This window comes from Podarcis muralis, chromosome 17, assembly GCF_964188315.1.
Source record: "Podarcis muralis chromosome 17, rPodMur119.hap1.1, whole genome shotgun sequence".
Taxonomy (NCBI): domain Eukaryota; kingdom Metazoa; phylum Chordata; class Lepidosauria; order Squamata; family Lacertidae; genus Podarcis; species Podarcis muralis.
This window is the reverse complement of record NC_135671.1, coordinates 16,124,472-16,146,889: the sequence shown is the minus strand read 5'-3', so window position 1 is coordinate 16,146,889 and position 22,418 is coordinate 16,124,472. Positions and strand designations below refer to the sequence as shown.

Here is a 22,418-nt window from a genome sequence, read left to right as displayed (position 1 = left end):
CTGATCAACATTTCTAAAATCATGAAAAAAACTTGCCTTCAAGTTTTGTGAGCAGTACTTCTATCACTGACAAGGCTTCAGTTCTTATGGAGGTGTAGCTTCTATTCTCTGAGGGAACAAACATTAGTCAAGAGTGAATATAACCTGAGGGAAATGTAACTTCATGTCAGTGGTGCATATGGGCCACATACACCTTTTAAGCATCTTGCAGGGAAACATGCACTTCTTAATTTCTTCTAGCCCCAATTTTGGCACAGATTTACAGTGGTACCTCAGGTTACGAACTTAATTCATTCCGGAGGTCTGTTCTTAACCCGAAACCGTTTTTAACCTGAGACGTGCTTTCACTAATGGGGGCTTCCCGCTGCGGCCGGGCCGCCGGTGCGCAATTTCCGTTCTCATCCTGGGGCAAAGTTCTCAACCCGAGGTACTACTTCCGGGTTAGCAGAGTTTGTAACCCAAAGTGTTTGTAACCCGAGGTGCCCCTGTATTGTTATTGTTCAAAGAAACGACAAAACGTTTGCCAGGGAAGAACTTTGGTCCGAAGTTAAATGAGAACCCAGCATTTATTTATGTGATTTAATGCAATGACCCATATGCATATAGTTAATGGGGATACAACTGTCTTACCCACCACAAGTTCACAACTGCCCTCCCCGCAAAATATGGAGCATTCAAAAATGAGTCTCTTCCCTGTTCCCATATCTAAAAGGCTACAGGGCAGAATTCTAGTATCTTCTGATGTTATAATCCCACACACGAGTAGGATTCTGTTGAGGAGAACAAAGATGAAAAAAGTAAGGTCCACCCCCACCCCTACCTCTGTCCCACCACCCTCTATAAAAGTCAGAAGTGGGGAGTCTCTTTTAGTCATGCATGAATCCATTAGTTCCCACAGCCCCTCCATCTGTCTCCAAGAGAGGTTCAATACAGATGGATACAAGAAATTCCAAAAGCGCAAAAGGCTCCACTCTCTTCTGCTAGTGAAAGCTAGTCATTTAAAGCTTTAAAATGGGTTTCCTGGGTACCGCTGACAAGATACTTACCTAGAGAATGGGTGATAGAGGAACAGGTTTCAAACAGTATTCTTCTCAAAGCCTCAGGATCTGAGTGTTCTGCTTCAAGCAACAGTAACCTACCCAAAGGAAGAACAGCACCGTTGCCTTATGTCAAAAAGAGCTTGCTGACAATATCGGGACAGTAGCTGCCCAGTTTAGGCCTATCACAGAGATTTGTAGGAAACATGGGAAGCATCTCTGGAAGAGGCAGGAAACCGTTTCCCTTTTAACTCTCTGAGTCTTGGCTAGTGGTAAGTCTGCAAACGGAACAGCTTGCAAAAATTAGTCCTAGCTAGAGAGGGTTGTTTATGGGCTTAAGCCCACGACACACAGAGGCTTTTAGCCAAAGCAGTCCCTTCAGCAAAAGAATACCTGTTGATGCAAGGGACTTTCTCCTCTTTTCTTCCTGTGTACCACCTAAATTCCATTCTGGGTGTTTCCCACCAACCCTCCCCCAAAGTCGATCCGGGGACAACAGGGCTTCCACATGGGGGAAGGAGAGGGGGAGTGGTTCTGTTGCACAAATGGAAGCCCTTTTACTGATGGTTACTTAGCATTGCACTGGAATAAAGTCATGGAATGCAGAGGAGAAATGTACTACATTAGCTGATCCCAGAGAGAAGACCATTTGCAGATGACCAAATTACAGTGGTGCTTAACGTCCACCACTTTTGAAGCTGATCATTCGCACTGCCCCACTGAAAGGTTTTTATCATTTACAGAGGTGCGTCCTACTTATCTGGGACGCAGGTGGCGCTATGGGTTAAACCACAGAGCCTAGGACTTGCCAATCAGAAGGTCGGCGGAACCCGCGACGGGGTGAGCTCCCGTTGCTCGGTCCCTGCTCCTGCCAACCTAGCAGTTTGAAAGCACGTCAAAGTGCAAGGAGATAAATAGGTACGGCTCCGGTGGGAAGGTAAACGGCGTTTCAATGTGCTGCTCTGGTTTGCCAGAAGCGGCTTAGTCATGCTGGCCACATGACCCGGAAGCTGTACGCCGGCTCCCTCGGCCAATAAAGCGAGATGAGCGCCGCAAACCCAGAGTCGGCCATGACTGGACCTAATGGTCAGGGGTCCCTTTACCTTTATCTTACTTATCTAGGCCAAACAGAGCTCCCCCCGCCCCCATTTCTCTACTTTTCTCTGACATGATGTAGAAGGCAGCCTTCTCCTCTCCAAATGTGGAGACAGTACAGACGGCAGGGCCTACCGGGTGTTTGCAAAACACAACTTAAGCAAGTTACCGCTTTGCTGTCTCTGTTCACATCAGCAGATAAGCCCCCACAAAAGGGAGGCACGCGGCGCGCTTGCGAGATTTGACGCAACCGCACGTGAAAGCACAAAAGGCAGAGAAGAAGCAGGTTCAGCACCTGGAGGGAAATTACCCTTGAAAATAAGCTTTCATAGCTTGGAGCACTCCGAGCTGCACTTTCCACGTACTGAGTTTCAGCCGGTCGCACATTAGTTTGCACACCTCTTGTTGATAGCAGCCTGGGGGAAGAAAAGGTTTTCAAGAGAATCAAGACAGAGAAAGGTAAGGAAGACAACTACATTCTCCCCCTGTTCTCTAGACACATTATCACCAGGGGTTTTAAAAAATGCAGGTGCTCAAAACCATTAGACACCTAAAACAATGGACTGCTGAGATGGCAGAAAACACAGCCCCCCCCTCCTCCCATTTATACACTGCTCCCCGTGGGACCTGCAGCAAGGACCCCCTAAGTCAGAGGCCATCATTTCTAAGTAGGGTTCAATCCTAGCAACCGGCCAATTAAGCTATGTTGGCGGAGAGTGGGGAGGAGAGACTAGGACACAGCAGCCAAGGCCGGATCTTAATTCTCACCGGAAGTTCTCCACGCTCCCCTTCAAAGCTGCCTCCTATATTTTGCAAACTTGCAGACGCACTCTGCTTTATCACTATCCCATTCATTACATTTAGACAGGACTACAACATTGCCCCTGTACAGATGTTTGCCTGAACCTCCCTGGGTTAAAAGGGTGTAGAGGGCAATCATCTAGAGTGGGGGCAGACTTCTGTGCATTAAACACAAATGTCTGATTCCAACTATCTCCTGCTGAATGTCGTTAAACACAAACAATATCCACACCTTTTATTATTACAATGAATGCAAATGTATTTTGCGTTTTTTTTTTTTTTTGCATTGTATTTATTTACTGTCCCCAGCGCAGTACTCAGGGCCAAAAAAATAGCAAAACACTCTTGATCAAATAGTCTGGCAATCATTTTCCTGTCTATCCATTTCCTGAAATATATATATTTATCCCACCTTTCAATGGGGTAACAAAACTAATAAGGAACGATGCAACAAATAATGCTACAATGAAATCACTAAATATCAAAGCAGCTGGGGTTTTTAAAAAATAACAATTTGAACGAATAGAACAATAAATACTCTGAAAGAGTGTCCTCAAGTTTCTTCTCATTCTCTGACTTTTTGGAGAGGGTGGGTTTTTTTAAAGATGAAATGCCGCTTGAGTTTTTGGGATTAAACCTTTCAATTATTTATATTTATTTTACAAGATTTGTAGACCACATGGTTATAGAGATGATGATGATGATGATGATTTTCAAAAGCAGTTTGCACAAAATTAGTATAAATATTTGTAAGGAAAAAACCTACGTTGCGTTTCTGGGTTTCTGGGCCACGCTTTGCCCAAACTCTCAAAGGCACAGAGAAGAGATTCCATCTGGAGCTCCTTCTCGTTTTCATTCTCATCTTCATCATCGTTCTGTGGCGAACTGTTCTCAGGGCAGTTCTGCAGTGGTACCAGAGGAAAGAAATTGGAGGAGGAAAGAGAGACCAGAAAAATGCAGGTTAGTTTTTGCATAGCATTAAGAAAGGCTTCCCAAGGGCATGATCTGGGTCCACACTATATAACAGGCTGCTTTGAGAGCTGCTGGTCACTCCTTTGCTGGAAGTGTTTAAGAAGAGGCTGGGCATCCACTTCTCAGCGATGCTTCAGGTGCCTCCAGGAACCTGCACGGAGCAAGATGTTGAAGACAAGGACCTCCAAGATCTCTTCCAACTCTATGGTGTTGTTTGGACATCCCAGCCCATGTATTAAAATGAGTGCTGCTCCATTTAATTCTCTCACAGAAGGACAACGTACTTAAGAAAAGAATCTGCAGAAGGTTAAGGTTTGCTGGTTTCCCCCTCGGCCAGTGCTAGCGGCAGAAAGCATATTGCTGTGAAGAGACTGAGCAGCAAAATAGGAAGCCATCAGTTAAAATCCTGGTCCTGCCACAAACTCAACGGGTGACTCAGCCAATGGGTGACAAGCCAGCTAATTCTCAGCTTCATCCCCTATCTGCGATATGGGGATGACGTCCCTGGCCTACCTTAGAGAGCTGTTGTAAGGAATGCTGAGAATGTATGTGAATGGTCTGCGAGTTTGATACAATGGGCAAAGGGTGGTATTATTCATTCTTAGTGGGCTATTCAAAAGCAACATGGACTGAAAGTTCACCTTCTTTATTATTGGAAAGATGATGTCTGTCAGCTCCTTGAACCGATTCTCCTGCGTGGCCTTGAGCACATCAGCCGTGCACCGGAGAGCCACAATCTTGTACCTGAGGTTCTCTTTCCGGCACTCCTTCAGCAAGGCCTGTAGGATGTCGTCAACGCTGGGCTGGTTGGGTAAAGACTTCTGCAACTCTGTGCTGAAAATACCAACAGCAAACAGATTTGGTCGCTGTTTGCCCACCTTATTAAATAGTGCCAACCTTTATAAAGCTCAGAACCAGTAGAAGATGGACTTTTTTACCTGCATGAACAGACAACACTGGCAGTAGCTTTCAGTAACTCCTCCTAAAAGGGTTATCACAAAACAAGAAATGGGAAGAATTTTTAGCATGGGATTTCTGAAGTGCACAGGGAAAGTGGTTACTTAGAGGAGTTTTAAACTACTCTGGATAGGGCAGAAATTGCAGAGACTTTCAAATACCATGATCCATACAATAGTAACATAGTTTCCAACACATTTTAACACTAGGCCACCAAGCCATATCATTAAAAATATAAAAGAAAAGGATATTGGCTGTCTTGAGCCTCAAGATTATTTTGCTTGCCAACGGTTCCTTGTAAGCCATGAAATATGGTTCTATGGGCCAGTCCAGGGTCCAGGGACCATTGTTTGCAGAACAACGTTATGAGTAGCAAAGCCTGAGCAAGCCCATCTTTAAGAAATTCCAATACCAACTGACTGGTCTAATCAGCACCTCCTAAACTAACATGCAGATCGGAACTTAGCTATCCGCCAACTTTAACGCTTCTTGCTTTGAATGTTCAAACATGCCTCAGCTGAAAAACTCATCTTTAGAAATACCTATCTTGAGATAAAATAAGCTCAGTAATACGTATTGAAATGCAACTTTTCATGTGGGGTTTTTTAAAATTAAAAAATTAAAGATTAATATGGAAACAAGACAAAGGAACACATGCAAAAGTGATACAGCCAACAAAAATACTAATTCATTCAAGCCCTAGCTACGAAGCACTTTTAAAATGCCTCCTCCTCACATCACCCAATAATTACCGTATTTTTTGCTCTATAAGACTCACTTTTTCCCTCCTAAAAAGTAAGGGGAAATGTGTGTGCGTCTTATGGAGCGAATGCAGGCTGCGCAGCTATCCAAGAAGCCAGAACAGCAAGAGGGATCGCTGCTTTCGCTGCGCAGCGATCCCTCTTGTTGTTCTGGCTTCTGAGATTCAGAATTTATTTTTTTTCTTGTTTCCCTCCTCCAAAAACTAGGTGCGTCTTATGGTCTGGTGCGTGCTATAGAGCGAAAAATACTGTATCCTTTGTAGCCAACCAGATTTGTACATTTCATACACCAACACCTGGCTGTGAACAGCAGCAGCAAAATGCGGGGAGGAGAGAGCAAGGGATAGAGAGAAAAGATTTGCCAAAGCAAGATTGAGGTCTAACAATATTCAGGCCCCATCCAGTTTCACGTTATAGATCAGAATATCGAAATAGAAGGCATCCATGCAAAAGGAGGAGGAAGAAGAAGAAGATACAAATGCTTGTGATGTCTTTTATCCCCATCTACTTAAGTATGGGGCTAATCACCTTCTCCCTTAAAATGCATTGCACAGTAACTGCGTTTCTTACCTTTCCTGCCCACGTTCTCCCAGACAGGCCTTGCAACAGAGCAGAGAGCACCATGCCCAAGTGCGGAGGGTCTAGGGAGCCAGTTTGCTTTGCAATGGACGCCATGCTGGCTGCTCCTTGAGCTTTCATCTTCCAAGACTGGGACTGCAAAGCTTTCTGGGTGATTGCTATCAATTCCTCCATATAAAGCCTTATGCCACCGTAAGTACCTAAGTTTCAAAACACACACAAGATTCACAGGGTGAGTAAAGAGCAGCAGAACCAGGTTAGTTTTAGAATACAGCTTCATGAGAACGACTCTAATCTTTACCGAGAGAAAATCTTGTGACTTGGGAATTCTCCGAGGCCAAAACTGAGGACTGTGTTCATTCACTATTAAAATCAATGTAACAGTGGTACCTCGGGTTAAGAACTTAATTCATTCTGGTGGTCTGTTCTTAACCTGAGATACCACTTCAGCTAATGGGGCCTCCCGCTGCTGCCACTGCGCCACCACAGCACAATTTTTGTTCTCATCCTGAAGCAAAGTTCTTAACCCGAGGTACTATTTCTGGATTAGCAGAGTTTGTAACCTGAAGTGTCTGTAACCCGAGGTACCACTGTATGTACTTTTGGATTTGTATCCCACCCTTTCTATTTCATTAATAGCAGCTCAAGGGGGTTAAACGTATTCAATTACAACTCATTAGACCAACTTACCAGGCACATTTTCCTGCCAGACTTCAGTCCACAGGTTGCCCTCTTCCTTCTCGACTTTTTCTTCCTCGGGGACCTCGTGCATGCCCAGGAACGCCAGGGGCAAGACATGTCTGGCTTGATTCTTCAGTACATCTGGGCTGTAGCGCCCAATGGCATGGATGGTCAACGCACAGGCCATTTTATAGACTTGTTCTGAAGTAAAGAACAAAGTTATAGGTGTGGCCACCTGGCTTTCAATTCACAGAGGAGTTGTCTGCTCTTAGGTAGGGGCACAAATTAATATAGATGCATGGCACTTCTAGTTAATTTTTTAAAAAACTTTTATCATGGAAGCAATGAAGAGACAGGCACTAGCATCAACTATTTGGTGAATTTATCAGAGAAAGGTACATCTTGACCCTTCCGTGTTTCATTTTAAGATGATTTGGGAGCATGGGTCAGAAGGAATACCAGCATTGCCTTTGTGCTATAGAACAGTCATATTTTTTCCTGTCTCATGATATTTATCATCTCATTAAATGACAAGGTTTAAAATGCACATGCACACATGCACACACAAACATACCTTCTTTCTCCATGTACCAACTGTTCAGCTTCTGCAGCAATTTGTCAGTGCTGCTGTCCCGTGAGGTCTTTTTAAATGAAACAAAATCAGAAAGGCTCAAATCATTTTGGAACATCTGAACGCAAAAAACCCAGGAGTAATAAAATATAAAACTGAGGAGGCACCAAAGCTCCACTCACCCGCACGAGATGTCCCATGGCAAAGGCAAAAGTTTTTTGCACCACGGTGTTTCGATCAGTTAGGCCACTGAGCAAAGCGCTCATGAGTTTGCCTGTGTGAAAAAGACAATGAGCCAAAATGGTAGCTTTGACAACCGGTTTTGAATTAAGGGGCAAACTGAGTTCCAGAACCTAAATTAAGCCTATGCTTTGTAGGCTAGACCCACCAAAAGTCCCAATTTGGCCCACGTTTCCCTGCAAACCATGTTCATCCGCCCCACTCCTAATGCATATGTGGCATCATATGTCTGCCAAGTACAGCTGTGGCTTCACAGGAACAATCAGGGGAATAAATTGAGCTCCTGATCATTCCTTTGCTTGGAGCAAGGTGCGCTCCAACTGCTTGTCAGCTGAAGTGGCTTCCATTCAATTCTTCCTTCCCTCCCTCTCCCCACTGCATCAGCTCATAGGCAGGCAAAAGAAGCACTTTTCCAGTTTACTGCTTGGTGCTTCCCACCAGTTCCGCTTAAGGGACTGACCGGTTGGTGAGACTGACACCTGCCAATCGTGTGATGTCATAATGGCACCCTGTGATTGACAGCTGGGTTGTGCTACCCAGCTGCCAAAGTCAGCCCATGGGGTGGGGGCCAGGTAAAGATCTGGTTTACGCAGCCCAAAAGATTCGCTGTCCCTACATTAGGCTAATCCACAGAGTGCTTACTGCTTTTTATTTAAAATGCTTCAATATAAAAACACACAAAGCAGAAACAAGAGCTGGCTAGCTCTATATTATAGAAGCATCCCTTTCCCCAATCACACTTTTACACCATTCGTTTGCAGTGATTTGTTTTTTAATAATTTTTATTTGTTTGCAGTGATGTTTTTAATACGGGGAAGGACTGAAAGACCAGGATGACTCTCCATTCACTGAGTCAGTCCTACATAAACTGCAGCGCAGGCAAAAGGGCTCTTTTATCCAGGTGTCGGCAAGGTTTACCTTGCCTGGACCGGTTCACTCCAGCGGAGATCCCTCTGTGGGCTGGATCAAGCGCATGCCTGCAATTTTTGGTGTCTGCGCATGCACAGACACAATTTTCAGCACCGTGGAAGTGAGTCCCCACGCCATGCTGGTTTAGCACAGCATGCAGGGACTCGCAGAGCGGGCGGCTCGGTTCAGGGGCGGCTCATGGGCCGGTTAAACAACCCCTGTGGGCCGCTTGTGGCGCATGGGCCTTAGGTTGCCGACCCCTGCTTTAATCCAATTTCTCGCAATGCAAAACAATTGAGGCTGCAACAGAGCCCTCCCTTCAGGAATCTCAGCTGCTCACTGCCATCTCCCTTGGTACTTGCACAAGATTTAGGGAAAGGCTGTGACAAAGCCTCTCTTGTTATTAACAGTGCTGAAGGAGGACAGATTAGAGACTACAGCACTCAACATTCACATATCCCAGGAACTCAGTGAAACAGTCAGACACCTGATACCAATGTGACAGTCAAGCTACTTTCAAGTAGCAGCAGAATGCCCTGTTCCAAGCAAAGTGAATAATTTGAGGCATAATTGGGAAAGGATAGGGGCGCATCGGCTATATGCTACCTTCATCTTATGTCTGGGCTGAGGTGTGAGATATTATTATTTAAAATGATGATGACGATGATTCCGAGCCCTTAGCTGAGCAATCTGAGAGTTGCCCACTATCCCAACCTAAACGCCATCTTTGTTAAAACCAGATTATTCAAGCACAGATAATTAGGTGTGTATTATAATTAGGAAATGTGCTTCTCGCTAGAGACAAGGAATACAGAAAACAACCAAAGTGTAAGGGGGGGGGGACACCCACCTGAATACGGCGTCAGGTCTTGAGGGCACTGAGTGGTCAGTGATACAATTACACTAGCACAACCGCCCTGAAAATATGGAAAAGCGAAATCCAGTTATGAGCTTACTCTGCTGGGCGAGATACAGGTTTTGCAAGCCTATGCACATTTACCAGACATGTAAACCTGATATGCATTTTAATATTTACCTTCAGCTTAGAATGCATACTTTTAACTCTTGGGTTTCATTCATTTTGCTTTTTTAAAAAAAAAAAACAACAACTTGGTTTGAAGTCTATTTTCATCGACAATTTTAACATACATATTATATTCTTTGCAGTTAAGTGGTAAGTAAAATGTTGTTAAATAAATAAATGAATTGCTTTGAAATAAGCCCCACTGAATTCATCAGAACATATTTTGAAATAAATATGCCTAGGATCGGTCTGACAGTCATTCATTGTCCGGCTTCAGAGAATCAGATCCCTCCCCCAGCGGCAGTAATTAAGCAGATCAAATGAAAGGAGCGTTCTTACCAGGTACGTTCTTTAATAATCACAGCGAGACAACGGAATGCCTATCTCTCAAAAAAATGGTGTTGCTCCCAGTAAAGGTTGTCCCCATTAATCTACGTCACTCCTACATCGGGTAATCTGAGCTTGTTGCTGCTGCGCTTTCTGTTCTATCACTTTCCAAGCCCTTCTAGTCTTAGGTGAAGGGGGGTCAGGAATACTGTCCAAGGAGACTGAATCTGCCAGCTGTCTCTCTCTTGGTGTTTCCTCTTCTAGCTGTTCCTCACCCAGTATTTCCCTGCTCTCCCCCCCCCCCCGGCTATTCCCCTCTGCAAACCACTGTCCTAAATCAATACTGTCCTCCTGCCCTTGGAAAGGTTCAGAAAAAGGAGGGGTGGCTCCCACCATTCTTCCTCAGTCCAGTCCCTGACATTCATTCTATTGGTACTTGCAGTTTCTATATTCACCCTAGGTACCTGAAACTTTGGGGAATCTATGCAGAATGGAGGAGCTGGATTGCACCCATTCCCTCTCTCTCTCTCTCTCACACACACACAAAAACACGTACACGTGTGTGTGCCTTTTCATTACCACTAAGCCTGCCTCACATTGACAGTTGCCGCCCCACCTGAGGGCTCAGCTCCTCATCATATCTTAAAATCAAACGATCACAGAGCTATATGGCAGACTCAATACATATTTTCCTAGCCACTTAGTCTGTGCTTTCCCATCTCTGTCCTCCTTGCAAAACAGCCTCCTAGAGAAATAATTATACCTTGGTGCCGACGCCTAGTCCACTTCTAGTCAGTTCGCACAGCCTGGGAACCAATTCACCCAGGACAGAAACATCCAAATACTGTAAGCACTATAGAAAGTGAAAATCAAAAGGTGAAAATCAAAAGATTGACAAGACTGGTGCCATTAGTAAAGAATGCTGGTGCCATTATTAAAAAATGCTGTTCATAAGCTGCTTGCTAGCGCATCGCCAGAAGGCTTAGGGACAATCTAGTTGTGCTATGCTAGACCTGTGATGGGCAACCTGGGTGATAACCGATCACCTGCCGGAGAGCAAAGGGAGAGCTGTGTGCTAAGGAGGGAGACTCAGATGATCAAGGGCCTGGAAACCAAGTTTTATAAGGAATAGCTGAGAGAACTGGGTATGTTTAGCCTGGTACAGAGGAGATATGATAGCCCTCTTCCAACTTCTAAAGGGCCGCCACATAGAGGATGGAGCAACCTTATTTTCTCCTGCTCCAGAGGCTAAGGCCTGAACTGATGGATTTGTTACAGGAAAGGTAACTCCGACTAAACATCAGGAAGATTTTTCTGGCAGTAAGAGTTGATCCAACAGTGGAACAGACTCCCACAAGTGGTGGTGGGCTCTCCTTCCTTGGGAGGTTTGAAACCAGAGGTTGGAGGGCCATCTGTCATATATGATCGGATCGAGATTTCTGCATTGCCTGGGGGTTGGAAGAGATGACCCCAGGGTCCCTTGCAACTGTAAGATTCTATGATTCTTAAGTGAACACAAGTTACCTACCATGTTGATAGTCTCCATCATGGGGGAGGACTTAGCAGCACTGAGTCTTGCGCTATCCATTGCCGCCTGAAGGACACAGAGAAAAACAAAAAAACGTGTATAACCAGAATCTGAAATTAGTAAAGCAGCAAGAGAAAACAGAAGGTGTATATGGTTACCAAGCAAGAAGCAAGAACGGTAATATTAAAAGCGTCTGGAGAGTCAGAGGAACAAAAGTCCCATGAGCAGGAGGAGGATTTAGAAGTATTTGACTGCACTCAAGATTTCACTTGTTTCGTTAACCTGAGATTTATATTTTAACTTGAGGTGGGGAACCTGTGGTCCTCCAGATGTTGAACTCCCAACTCCCATCAGACCCAGCGAGCATGCCCAATGGTGAGAAATGATAGGAATTGTAGTTTTGCAACATCTGGGAGAGGCACAGGTTCAATATCCTTTCAAATTCAAGTGGCATTTTAAAAATAAAATGCATTACAATGTTTAATTCCATTAAATCCACCATCTCATTCCTCCATAGCCGCAAAAGCTTTTAACACATAACCGCTGATGTCCATTTACTTATATATGTGTATTTGCTTGCACTGACCTTTTCCTGCTCCGTAGCACGCAGGCTCAAGTAATTGAGGACCTGGGGTTCCAGCACACTCAGAGACTCCAACAAAGCTGGGATGAGCTTGGGTGCGTGTGGCTTGAGCATGGCCCCGGCACTTTTACTGATCTTCACCAAGGTGTTAATGCTATAGCAAAAGGTACGGAGAAGAAGGATGGAAGAAAGGCATACCCCTGAAGGCATACTCTTCCATTGTGTCCTCAGACAGACAGATGCCAACAACAACAGTGCAGAAATGTCTTCCCCTAAGTAAGTATATCAATAGATGGGGTTGTCTAGTTGATCTCAGTTAAGAACATATGGAGGCCAGAAGAAAGATTCTTTGGCTGGATATACTCAAGGTATTCAATTGGGGAAAATGGGGAAATGTGAGAACGCACCTGAGAGTCCGCACTTCAGTCACAGTATTCATCATTCCTTTATCAAGCAGGCATGGCAACAGGACAGCTATTGTTCTCTGGCCTGCAGCTCCTTTGGACGGGTCGCACATCTTCACACACACCTGAAAAGAAAAAGAAGACACTCCAGTGTGACCCTCCGCAAGCTTGAATGAACATGCGTGTTGCTGTGATGAATATAAGAAGCCTCAACCAAGAATACAGGTTGTGATGGGAGGGGAAATTCTGCAGGTCAGTGGAATGGCTTTGGTCCATGCAGATTCAATGAAAATTTACCTTACTTAATGTTTTCAGGGCTAACTCTGCTGCCTTCCGTACAGATTCCTGCAAAAGAAAAAAAAGGGGGGTAGGGGGGAAAGTTTTTGGTTTTAAGCTGTTCAATGTAATTTAAGTCACTATGAACCACAGAGGGATTTCATCCTGATGTTTTTGTCCATTTTGGGAACCCTATTACCTGAATCAGTATGGGAGATGACCCATAGGGCAAATGTAAGGGCTTGCATGTAGAGTTCAGGTGTTACCGTATTTTTCGCTCTATAAGACGCACCTAGTTTTAGAGGAGAACAAGAAAAAAAATATTCTCTCCCTCTCTGCGCAGCGCCCCTTCAGCGAAGTGGGAGGAAAAATGGAAGGGGCTCCGCTTCTCCTGTTGCTTCCATTTCTCCTCCCGCTTTGCTGGAGAGGCGCTGAGCAGAGAGGGAGGGAATATTTTTTTTCTTGTTCTCCTCTAAAACTAGGTGCGTTTTAGAAAGCTGTGCAGCGCCTCTCCTGGCTTCAGCGAAAGCTGCGCAGCCTGCATTCTCTCCATAAGACACACACACATTTCCCCTTACTTTTTAGGAGGGGAAAAGTGCGTCTTAGAGAGCGAAAAATACAGTAAACCCTGCTGCACACAGCACAGACAGGTAAGACACAGGCACACTACAGGATCAAGCTCACTAACCATCTATGGTATGAGTACAAAACTTAGTGAGATTCAGTAGGGCAGGAGTGAAGAACCTTTTTTTATTTTATTTTTTGGCCCGAGTGTCACATTTCCTCTTGGTCAACTCTCTGGGAATCACGCATCAGCAGCAAGGGAAAGTGGGTGTGGCCCCCCACACAACCCCCCCACCCACCCACAATCTTCTCCGGCTCACTCCAGCAATTAGGCTTGAAAAAGAAATCTGGCTGTTTTGCAAGCCTAAATGCTAAAGGGGAATCCTGGTCTCCCAAGAACCTAGGGAGGAAGTCTTAACTCTTCCCTTTCCAGGAAAATCACATCCTGCCCTCCAGCAACCATTAGGCTGATAGGGGGCAAATTGTATATTCAAGCCAATAGGCTCCCCACCCCAGCCTAATTACAGTGAGCAGAAGTGTTTTTTGGCCTGGAAGAGGCGAGTGTCACTGTACATGCCAAGATCATTGCTGTCCCAGCTGTAACCACCATCACAACTAGGCTTGAAAGAAGTTTGCATTGCCTCCAGCAGAATGCCCTTTATACTCTTTGCAAGACTAATTGTGGTGGAGAGGGGAGGAGCGGGGCAGAAACCGGATGCTGCAAGCTGTTAAGCTTCACAGTGGAAAAATTGCAGGCCACTGGTTCCAATGGCAACCTGGGGTGAAGGGTATTTAAAACAGGATGGAAAGGTTTAAGCCCCCTCCCTGCTATATTACCACAACTGATTACGTTTGATGATACTACCCTTATTAATGTAGAAAATTAAAAAATACAGAGATCAAAATAATAATAATAATTAATTATTTGTACCCCAACCATCTGACTGGGTTGCCCCAGCCACTCTGGGAGGCTTCCAGCATATTTAAAAACATAGCAAAACATTAAACCTTAAAAGGCTTCCCTATACAGGGCTGCCTTTAGGTGTTTCCTAAATGTTGTATAATTACTCCTTAACATCTAATGAGAGGGCCTTCTACAGTGTGGGTGCCACTACCGAGAAGGCCTTCCGATCTTCTCACTTAATCTGTCCAGGGTAGCTTGACCCTGGCTCTACCTAAAAAAATTAATAAATGTAACTGGAGACAAACCCTATAATAATACGAAGATGCTTCGAAAGTTAAGACGTAAGCTCTGATACATTGTACCCTCAAAACTGTATCCTCAGATAACTAGAAATAGTATGTGCGGTGCATATCCCTGAAGTGTTGCTTTTATTAAGATTCTTCGTGGTTTTTGTTTTATAGGCCTTGAAAATCACCCAAAATTTGCGCTGGCTGTGGAGTGGAGGGACAGGTCTTGTATGCAACATCACACTATATTCAGGGGAAAGCAAATTCTAACAGCGGATCTGAGTTTGACTGACACCAAGAACCAGCTGGAATTCTCCCAGTGATTCCAGTTGGAAAAAGGAAATGTCCAAGTCCTTAGGAGCAAACTGTTTGTGAAAGCCTGTTTTTATGTCCTGTAGAAACGGAACAATTTATACTAGACACGTAAAAAACTTTAGTACCTTTATGTCATCTTGCACTCTAAAGAGAGTTTCCCATATTTCTGGAAGTTTATGAATAATGTCGTCCAAGGGTCTTCCTCTTAGCAAATCATTCAATGCTAGACAGCTATGGCAAGAGCTTAGTCATTATACTTTATTAACACCAAGTTTCTCAAAACCAATAATATTAAGAAAGAACAAAAACTTAGAAGGATCATTTTCCAAACAGTAATGCCTATGAGGAAAAGACCTCTTAATTTCACTGGGGGATAAATCTCATCTAGCCCCCCCAAATCTCTTCAAATATAATTCATTCCTATTTTAAAACTCCCTTCCCTCTACAAAAAGAGGCTTTAGGTGCATATGTGGTGCTTATGAGTGATGCAAATTTAACAGCAAATTCCTTTATTCCTCCTGCCTGTTGCTCAGAGATTAAAAAATAAATAAATCACCCAATGCTGGAAATCTACACGTCGAGCCCCGAACCTTCCAAAAGCACGAAACTTTTTATTTACATGGGAACAAATGGTTTCAGAAAGACATACCTGGACTCTCGGATCCGCCACATGTTACTGGTCAAGTTGCTTATTAAATCATCAAGGATTTCTTTCATATATTTGTCCACCTGATCAAATGAAAATGAACTGTAAACATTAACGGCTTCCCTGTATCCAGAAATGCTTTTTCCTGTACTATGCACAGCATGCATCTAGCAAAGTGTGCCTTATCTGACCTCGTCACGGACTATTTTCCTGGCGTCTTGCCCGTTTAAAAGAATATCCAGCTATCTAAAACTCTTTTACATGTTATGAGCTGCCAGAACCATCACAAAAATACGGGGATAGAGAACGGCTTTCCGTTACTTACTGCAGATTTGTCTGTCACAAGCGCATTCCAAATGCTGGTCATAGCCTGCCGGATCCCTAGATTGGGGTCAAACTGGTAGCGATAGAGACGAGGAAGAAGCTGGGGGAGAAAAGGGGCGAGCTGTTCCCCAGCTTTGGTTGCGATCACATTAAAACCGAAAGCAGCTCCCTGAGAAAACAAAAAAAGTACGGTTAAAGCCAATAACTTAAAAACCTCCATCTTGATAATACTAATGCTACGACCAATTGTAATTTTTATGTTGCTCCCTGCCCATCTGGTTGCGTTGCCCCAGCCACTCTGGGCGGCTCCCAACAGAATATTAAAAACACAATAAAACATCAAACATTAAAAACTTCCCTAAACAGGGCTGCCTTCTGATGTCTTCTAAAAGTCAGATAGTTGTTCATTTCCTTGACATCTGAAGGGAGGGCATTCCACAGGGCAGGCGCCACCACCGAGAAGGCCCTCTGCCTGGTTCCCTGTAGCCTCACTTCTCACAGTGAGGGAACCGCCAGAAGGCCCTCAGAGCTGGACCTCAGTGTCCAGGCTGAACAATGGGGGTGGAGATGCTCCTTCAGGTATACTGGGCCGAGGCCAGTATTAAATAGTATTTACTTTATGTTTCATTTTTAATTTTCTTTAATGTGATGAATTACTGAAAATATTTATATAAAGTTAACATCTTACATTAAAAACCTGACAGTACCAAACTACCGAAGGCTTTTCACCAAAGCCAGACTAAACGTCTTTCCTTCTGCAGTGTTGGATGGCAGGTTGAGAGGAGTTCCCTACCAGGACAGACTTTGCTCATGTGCTCGATTCCATAAAACATATTTTGTTGCACTGTGCAAAATATGAGCAAGCCAGGGCTGAACTGATATTACCCTTGCTGGTACCTTTCCCAGGAAAATCAGAGGCTCACTATGTCAGGTTCCTATTGGAAGACCGGACAAATGCTAGAACATTAGCAGCGGCAAAGTTTTTATTGGTGGTTGCAAGAACCAATGATCCCTATATTCTGAACAAAATGCTTGTTTAACATGAAGGTAGGCTGTATGGTAGGTCCGTATAGTTAAAGCCATGGTTTTCCCAGTAGTGATGTATGGAAGTGAGAGCTGGACCATAAAGAAGGCTGATAGCCGAAGAATTGATGCTTTTGAATTATGGTGCTGGAGGAGACTCTTGAGAGTCCCATGGACTGCAAGAAGATCAAACCTATCCATTCTTAAGGAAATCAGCCCTGAGTGCTCACTGGAAGGACAGATCGTGAAGCTGAGGCTCCAATGCTTTGGCCACCTCATGAGAAGAGAAGACTCCCTGGAAAAGACCCTGATGTTGGGAAAGATGGAGGGCACAAGGAGAAGGGGACGACAGAGGACAAGATGGTTGGACAGTATTCTCGAAGCTACAAACATGAGTCTGACCAAACTGCGAGAGGCAGTGGAAGACAGGAGTGCCTGGCGTGCTCTGGTCCATGGGGTCATGAAGAGTCGGACACGACTAAACGACTAAACAACAACACTAGCCACAATGGCTATGTTGTACCTCCACTGTCAGAAGCAGTATGCCTCTGAATACCAATTAATGGAAATCACAAATGGGTGCAATGCTGTTGAGCCCTTGTCCTGCTTTTGAGCTTCCCATAGGCACCTGGTTGGCTGCTGAGAACCGGATTCTGGGCTAGAAGAGCCACTAGTCTCACCCAGCAGAAAGTCTTCTTATGTTCTTATCCCTTCTAATTTTTTTAAGATTCTGCAATGCTGGGTTTCAGGTCACGGTTCAAAAAAGGGGAACAACTTCCTACAGCATGACCCGGAATGTGCACCTTATTACAGGCTTTTGTTTCGTCCCGTTCCACCGTTCGCACTTTTAGTAGCCTTAAATGCAATTACCTTCCGAGAGTTCCACATTGCATGGTGATTGGCCAAATTCATGAACTTGTACACCAAGTCCGGCTGGTTGAGGTCGCTAGCGAGCGAACAAAGCTCCTGGTAAGTAGAAAGACCCTGGCTTGGGAAAACAGGAATGAAAAATTAATGCCGCTTTAAAAAAAAAACACCAAAAAAACCCCTCCACTTTGAAAAATTACAAGGAAATGGGACTTTTATGTTGTTGAAATCGCATCCTGGGCGTCGATTTAAATAACAGCTATTGGACAGTAGAGTACTTTTTCAAAACTCTTAAATGGGAAAACTTCCCGATAAAACTGAATGAGGAAACCAACACCTTCAGATTTAGTGTATTCATCGTTCTAGAGCAGGAGTCAGCAAACTTTTTCAGCAGGGGGCCGGTCTACTGCCCCTCAGACCTTGTGGGGGGCCGGACTATATATTGGGGGGGGGGATTAAAGAATTCCTATGCCCCACAAATAACCCAGAGGTGCTTGTTAAATAAAAGGACACATTCTACTCATGTAAAAACATGCTGATTCCCGGACCGTCCATGGGCTGGATTTAGAAGGCCCCTGGGCCTTCGTTTGCCTACCCATGTTCTAGAGAAAGAAGCAGGGGGGGCACACCCAAGGAAGCCTTTTTCAGAGTCCAAACATTGCAATTAGTCAATGAGCTTACCCATCTGGAGTCTTGCCAAGGCCTGATCCCTGGAACATCACTGTCTCCCCAGTCACTTCATGCCTGGCTCTGGGGAAAAAAGTATGCTTTTATAGTAAAAACAAAACAAAAAACAAATCCTAAAAGATGAGAGAACTATTCAAGTGTTTGAAATCCATCACGTGATGACGAAGCAAATAGGAGTGAGCACATCAGCTCTTCCGCTCCCATTCCCATCGCTCTCCATAAAGTGGGGAGGGGGGGGGTCACTTTGGCAGTGGGGTGCGGGTCTACTCAACACATGCAAATCCCCTGCCTGATTCAGAACTTGGTTTTCCAAGGTTCCAAATTCCACAGGAAGCTTGCAGGGTTAAAAAACCCCTGCTTCAGAAATTATTCTTCCTACTTGTGGAGGATGATGTGCGATAGCAAGGGCAGGGACTGTGTACCCAGCCATGAACACCCCCCGTTATGTTAGCTGCTTAGAAAACCTGAACAGGGCTACGGACTACATAGGACTCTTGGTACCAGCAAAATAGTACCAGCTCTGAGCATACAAAAGAACCTATCAACTGCTGCTCGTATTTTGTTAGCTAAAAAGTGGGAAACCCAAGAATTACCAACGATAGAAGAACGGCAGATGAAGATGATGGATTTTTTGGAGCTAGCCGACCTAACCGGAAGAGTCCACGACCAGAAGGAGGAGGAGTATCAGGAAGAGTGGATTAAATTTAATGATTACTTAGTTAAATATGTTAAGTTAAATTAACTGAAAACACCTTGCAGATACTTAATTGGCTTAGGATTTTATTTATGTTAAGTGATGAATTAATATGTTTAATTTCATAAAGTGAAGATTTAAGGATGTTAATGTTTAAGTTAAATTTTATAAGAACTGTGCCTTGGGAAACCATTAAAAGGATATGCAATGAAATTCAACCAAGGGGAAGCGGTGAAGTCACTTAACAAAGTTAGTAAGTGTAATTTTCAATAAGGCTATGATTTATGTTTGTTTGTCTTATGTGTGTGTGTGTGTGTGTTTGTTTGTTTATAATATTGTGAAAACCAATAAAAATGTTTTGGAAAACACACACAAAAGAACCTATCATGAAAGCAGGCATGTATAATGGACAATAGATCACATTCGCTTTCAAGGACTCCACTCCACTTTCATCTGTCAGGCAGAGTGAAGGAGTGCACCCACCTGACAAAATTAGGAAGGAAGATGAGGGTAAAAAACTAATGCACCCTGCATCTGTGAGTCCCCTCTCTCATGTAACAGATTGTGTGCACAAGACAGTTTCGAAAATGCTTAAAAGCCTGTTTGTCTGACAACCCGCCCCCCAACCTGCTCACAGGTCCTTGTATGATCAGTAGAAACAGTTGGCCCTGGCAAGTATCAACCACTCTCAATCCCAACCTGATAATTGCCACCTGCCTAGATTTTAACTTGTCTGAATTAATTTTAAGATGTATTTTAATTAATTGATGTCTGTTTTTATGCATATTGTGTTGTTTTTATGTTAGCTGCTCTGAGCCCAGCCTCGGCTGGGGAGGGCGGGATACAAATAATTATTATTATTATTATTATTGTTATTGTTGTTGTTGTTATTCTGCCCCACCTGATTGGCAGTATTTTAGTTATTCTGATAAGACTTGGGTCTGCAGCATGTACATTGAATACACCAACTTGTACAAATGTTATAAATGAGCTCATAATCACGCCACTGCCAGGATAGATGGAGCTACAAGGTCATTCAGTCCTGACCTCTACACCCAGACCAGAATTTTCACCTTTAGGATTGGGCCACCGTGCAAAAAGGTTTTACACCAAGGAAGCCCACATTCGATCCAAATTGCAGTCTCTATTAAGCATGTGGTGGATAACCAGCATGTCCCAAACATACCTGGGGATTTAAGTGAAATATTTCACACTCGTGATTCACAAATGGTGCCCTCCCTTTAGCAAATGTAGACAAAGGGGCTTCAGGGCTTCCTTTCAAAGACATCAGCTAACACCCTGTCTGTGGCTGGTATTCAACCATGTTTTACTCAGTATAATCCTTTTGAAATTAATGGACCTAACTTAATCAAGTTACTTAATTTCAATGGGTCTTACTCTAAGTAAAACTTACTGGAATACCACTCTTTATATTTAAGTCCCTTATTTTCAAAGCTTTGTCTCTTAAACCACACTCTCCTCTTCTCTGACACGGATTCCACACACAACGAGGTGCAAACAAGTACCTTCTCCCAGTCATAAGAGTTTCCACAAGAGTAGTAACCAGCTCCTGCTGGTCTTGCTCACTCCCAAGCTCATACACCAAACCGAGGCCTTTGGAAGCAACATCTTGACTGAGTTCTTCGAGAAACAGAAAACAAAATTGTATGAATAGGGAATAAGAATTAGAGCTCTAGCAAAATAAGGATGACATTAAGATATGCTTCACACGCATAAAAAGTACAAAAGCTCTGCAAACGAGCTGAGTGTTTGAAACACCACCACAACCTTGAACTAGCTTATCATTGTGATCCAGAAAATCAGGCTAGACAGTCTGAAGTCCTACAAGTTATGGGGAGTCCTCTCTCATGCATAGGAATGTTGCCTTGATGCATGACAATTCCCCACTGTGCTTCTGGCACATTATAGAAGATCGCAGGAAAAAGCCTTTGCACACTTGGGTTGCAATTCCAAATGCCATAGTGCATTCTGGAGGAGAAGGGCATGCACAGTGTAAGGCTTTGGGGATAACTACAGTCATACCTTGGAAGTCAAGCGGAATCCGTTCTGGAAGTCCGTTCGACTTCCCAAATGTTTAGAAACCAAATCGCTGCTTCTGATTGGCTGCAGGAAGCTCCTGCAGCCAATCAGAAGCCGCGGAGGAAATTCGGCTTCCAAAGAACGTTCACAAACCGGAACTTCTGGGTTTGTGGCATTCGGGAGCCAAAACGTCCGAGTACCAAGGCGTTCGGGATCCAAGGTACGACTCTATTGGAGAGGACAGTGCCTTAGGATCTAGAGAAAAGCAGGGGGAATGGGAACATTGCATGTCCTGTGGCTGCCTGCTTAGCTAGGTACAATAGTAGTAAAAACTTTGAAAGCGTTGTTCACTGTGCACAAACTTCTCTCCCAGCCCATCGTTCTGGTCATGGGGGTCTGTTTTACAATATGCTTTACATATTGATCCAACAAAGAGTATCACTTTTAGAGTCTCTGCTTTACACACTGATCCATCAGAAAGTATCACTTTATCTATCTCACAGCACTAATTTTCTGAAACCAGCATGTCAGTAGCAGTCTATATTTTTAATTTCCACTCTCTGTCCGTATTCAGTAGTTGCTTTACTTCACTGCATTGCTGAACGATAAACTTTACTGTTACATGGCACTGAAACAAATATACAGGGCTGCATTTAAGAATAACAGTTTGGATAATGCTCTTCTACTTGTATCAATACTTGTAGCATAAATAGTAATAAACAAAAATTAGGTTATAATCTGAATTCCAAGAAGGCTATGCTTAAAAAAAAAAAGCGCCCAATTTCGATAGCCCAGGTTATTTTTTGAACTCGTTCTTAAAAGTGCAAAGCCAGCAAAAAGATAAAATGAATGCAACTCTATTCAGTAACAACTCCTATTGAGTTCAGCGGAAGATACTCCCAGGTAAACTGTATACAATTGCTGTTTAACTTGCATTGCGTCAGCTTTTTCCTTCATCGACAATGCCTGATGATGGTTTCCATTTCTAATGGAGAACAGCAGGTTTTTAATCAAGAGGCAAGACTGTGTAAGAACTGGTAGGGCCTCCCCACAGAGTCCTATCTGGAGCCCTCACTGCTATAATTCAGTAAGATTCCCCCCCCCCCCAAGGGTTTTAAGAAGCACTATTGTTTGCCTTATTGTTACTGGTTCCTTGCAGCTGCAAGTTTTGCCTGCTGTTGCTGGAGGATGGATGCTCAATAACCATCTCTTCCTGCCTTTGTGAACCCAACAAAACAAAACGGAGGTAGGGAGATGGCAAAGCACTCCTATCAAACCAACAAAAATCAGGCAAAACCACAGCCAGCCCACTGCTGCCCAAG

The 22,418-nt window shown here is 43.9% G+C and overlaps 1 protein-coding gene across 3 annotated transcripts in view; it reads right to left on the bottom strand.

The window, feature by feature from the left end:
- The window catches only part of ECPAS (Ecm29 proteasome adaptor and scaffold), a 63,000-nt gene that overhangs the window by 4,643 nt on the left and 35,939 nt on the right, over positions 1-22,418 (bottom strand). For all 3 annotated transcript variants that reach the window (XM_028711377.2, XM_028711376.2, XM_028711378.2), the window contains 22 exons: positions 20,583-20,697; positions 18,357-18,425; positions 17,679-17,796; positions 15,787-15,954; positions 15,465-15,544; positions 14,941-15,046; positions 12,767-12,814; positions 12,473-12,594; positions 12,069-12,219; positions 11,483-11,548; positions 10,718-10,807; positions 9,454-9,520; positions 7,637-7,728; positions 7,458-7,524; positions 6,893-7,084; positions 6,194-6,402; positions 4,844-4,887; positions 4,547-4,739; positions 3,700-3,835; positions 2,443-2,548; positions 1,047-1,135; positions 37-108 (listed from right to left, as the gene is read on the bottom strand). In XM_028711377.2, coding sequence (XP_028567210.2) covers positions 37-108; positions 1,047-1,135; positions 2,443-2,548; positions 3,700-3,835; positions 4,547-4,739; positions 4,844-4,887; positions 6,194-6,402; positions 6,893-7,084; positions 7,458-7,524; positions 7,637-7,728; positions 9,454-9,520; positions 10,718-10,807; positions 11,483-11,548; positions 12,069-12,219; positions 12,473-12,594; positions 12,767-12,814; positions 14,941-15,046; positions 15,465-15,544; positions 15,787-15,954; positions 17,679-17,796; positions 18,357-18,425; positions 20,583-20,697 — 2,400 coding nt within the window. The remainder of the gene's footprint in view (positions 1-36; positions 109-1,046; positions 1,136-2,442; positions 2,549-3,699; positions 3,836-4,546; positions 4,740-4,843; positions 4,888-6,193; positions 6,403-6,892; positions 7,085-7,457; positions 7,525-7,636; positions 7,729-9,453; positions 9,521-10,717; positions 10,808-11,482; positions 11,549-12,068; positions 12,220-12,472; positions 12,595-12,766; positions 12,815-14,940; positions 15,047-15,464; positions 15,545-15,786; positions 15,955-17,678; positions 17,797-18,356; positions 18,426-20,582; positions 20,698-22,418) is intronic.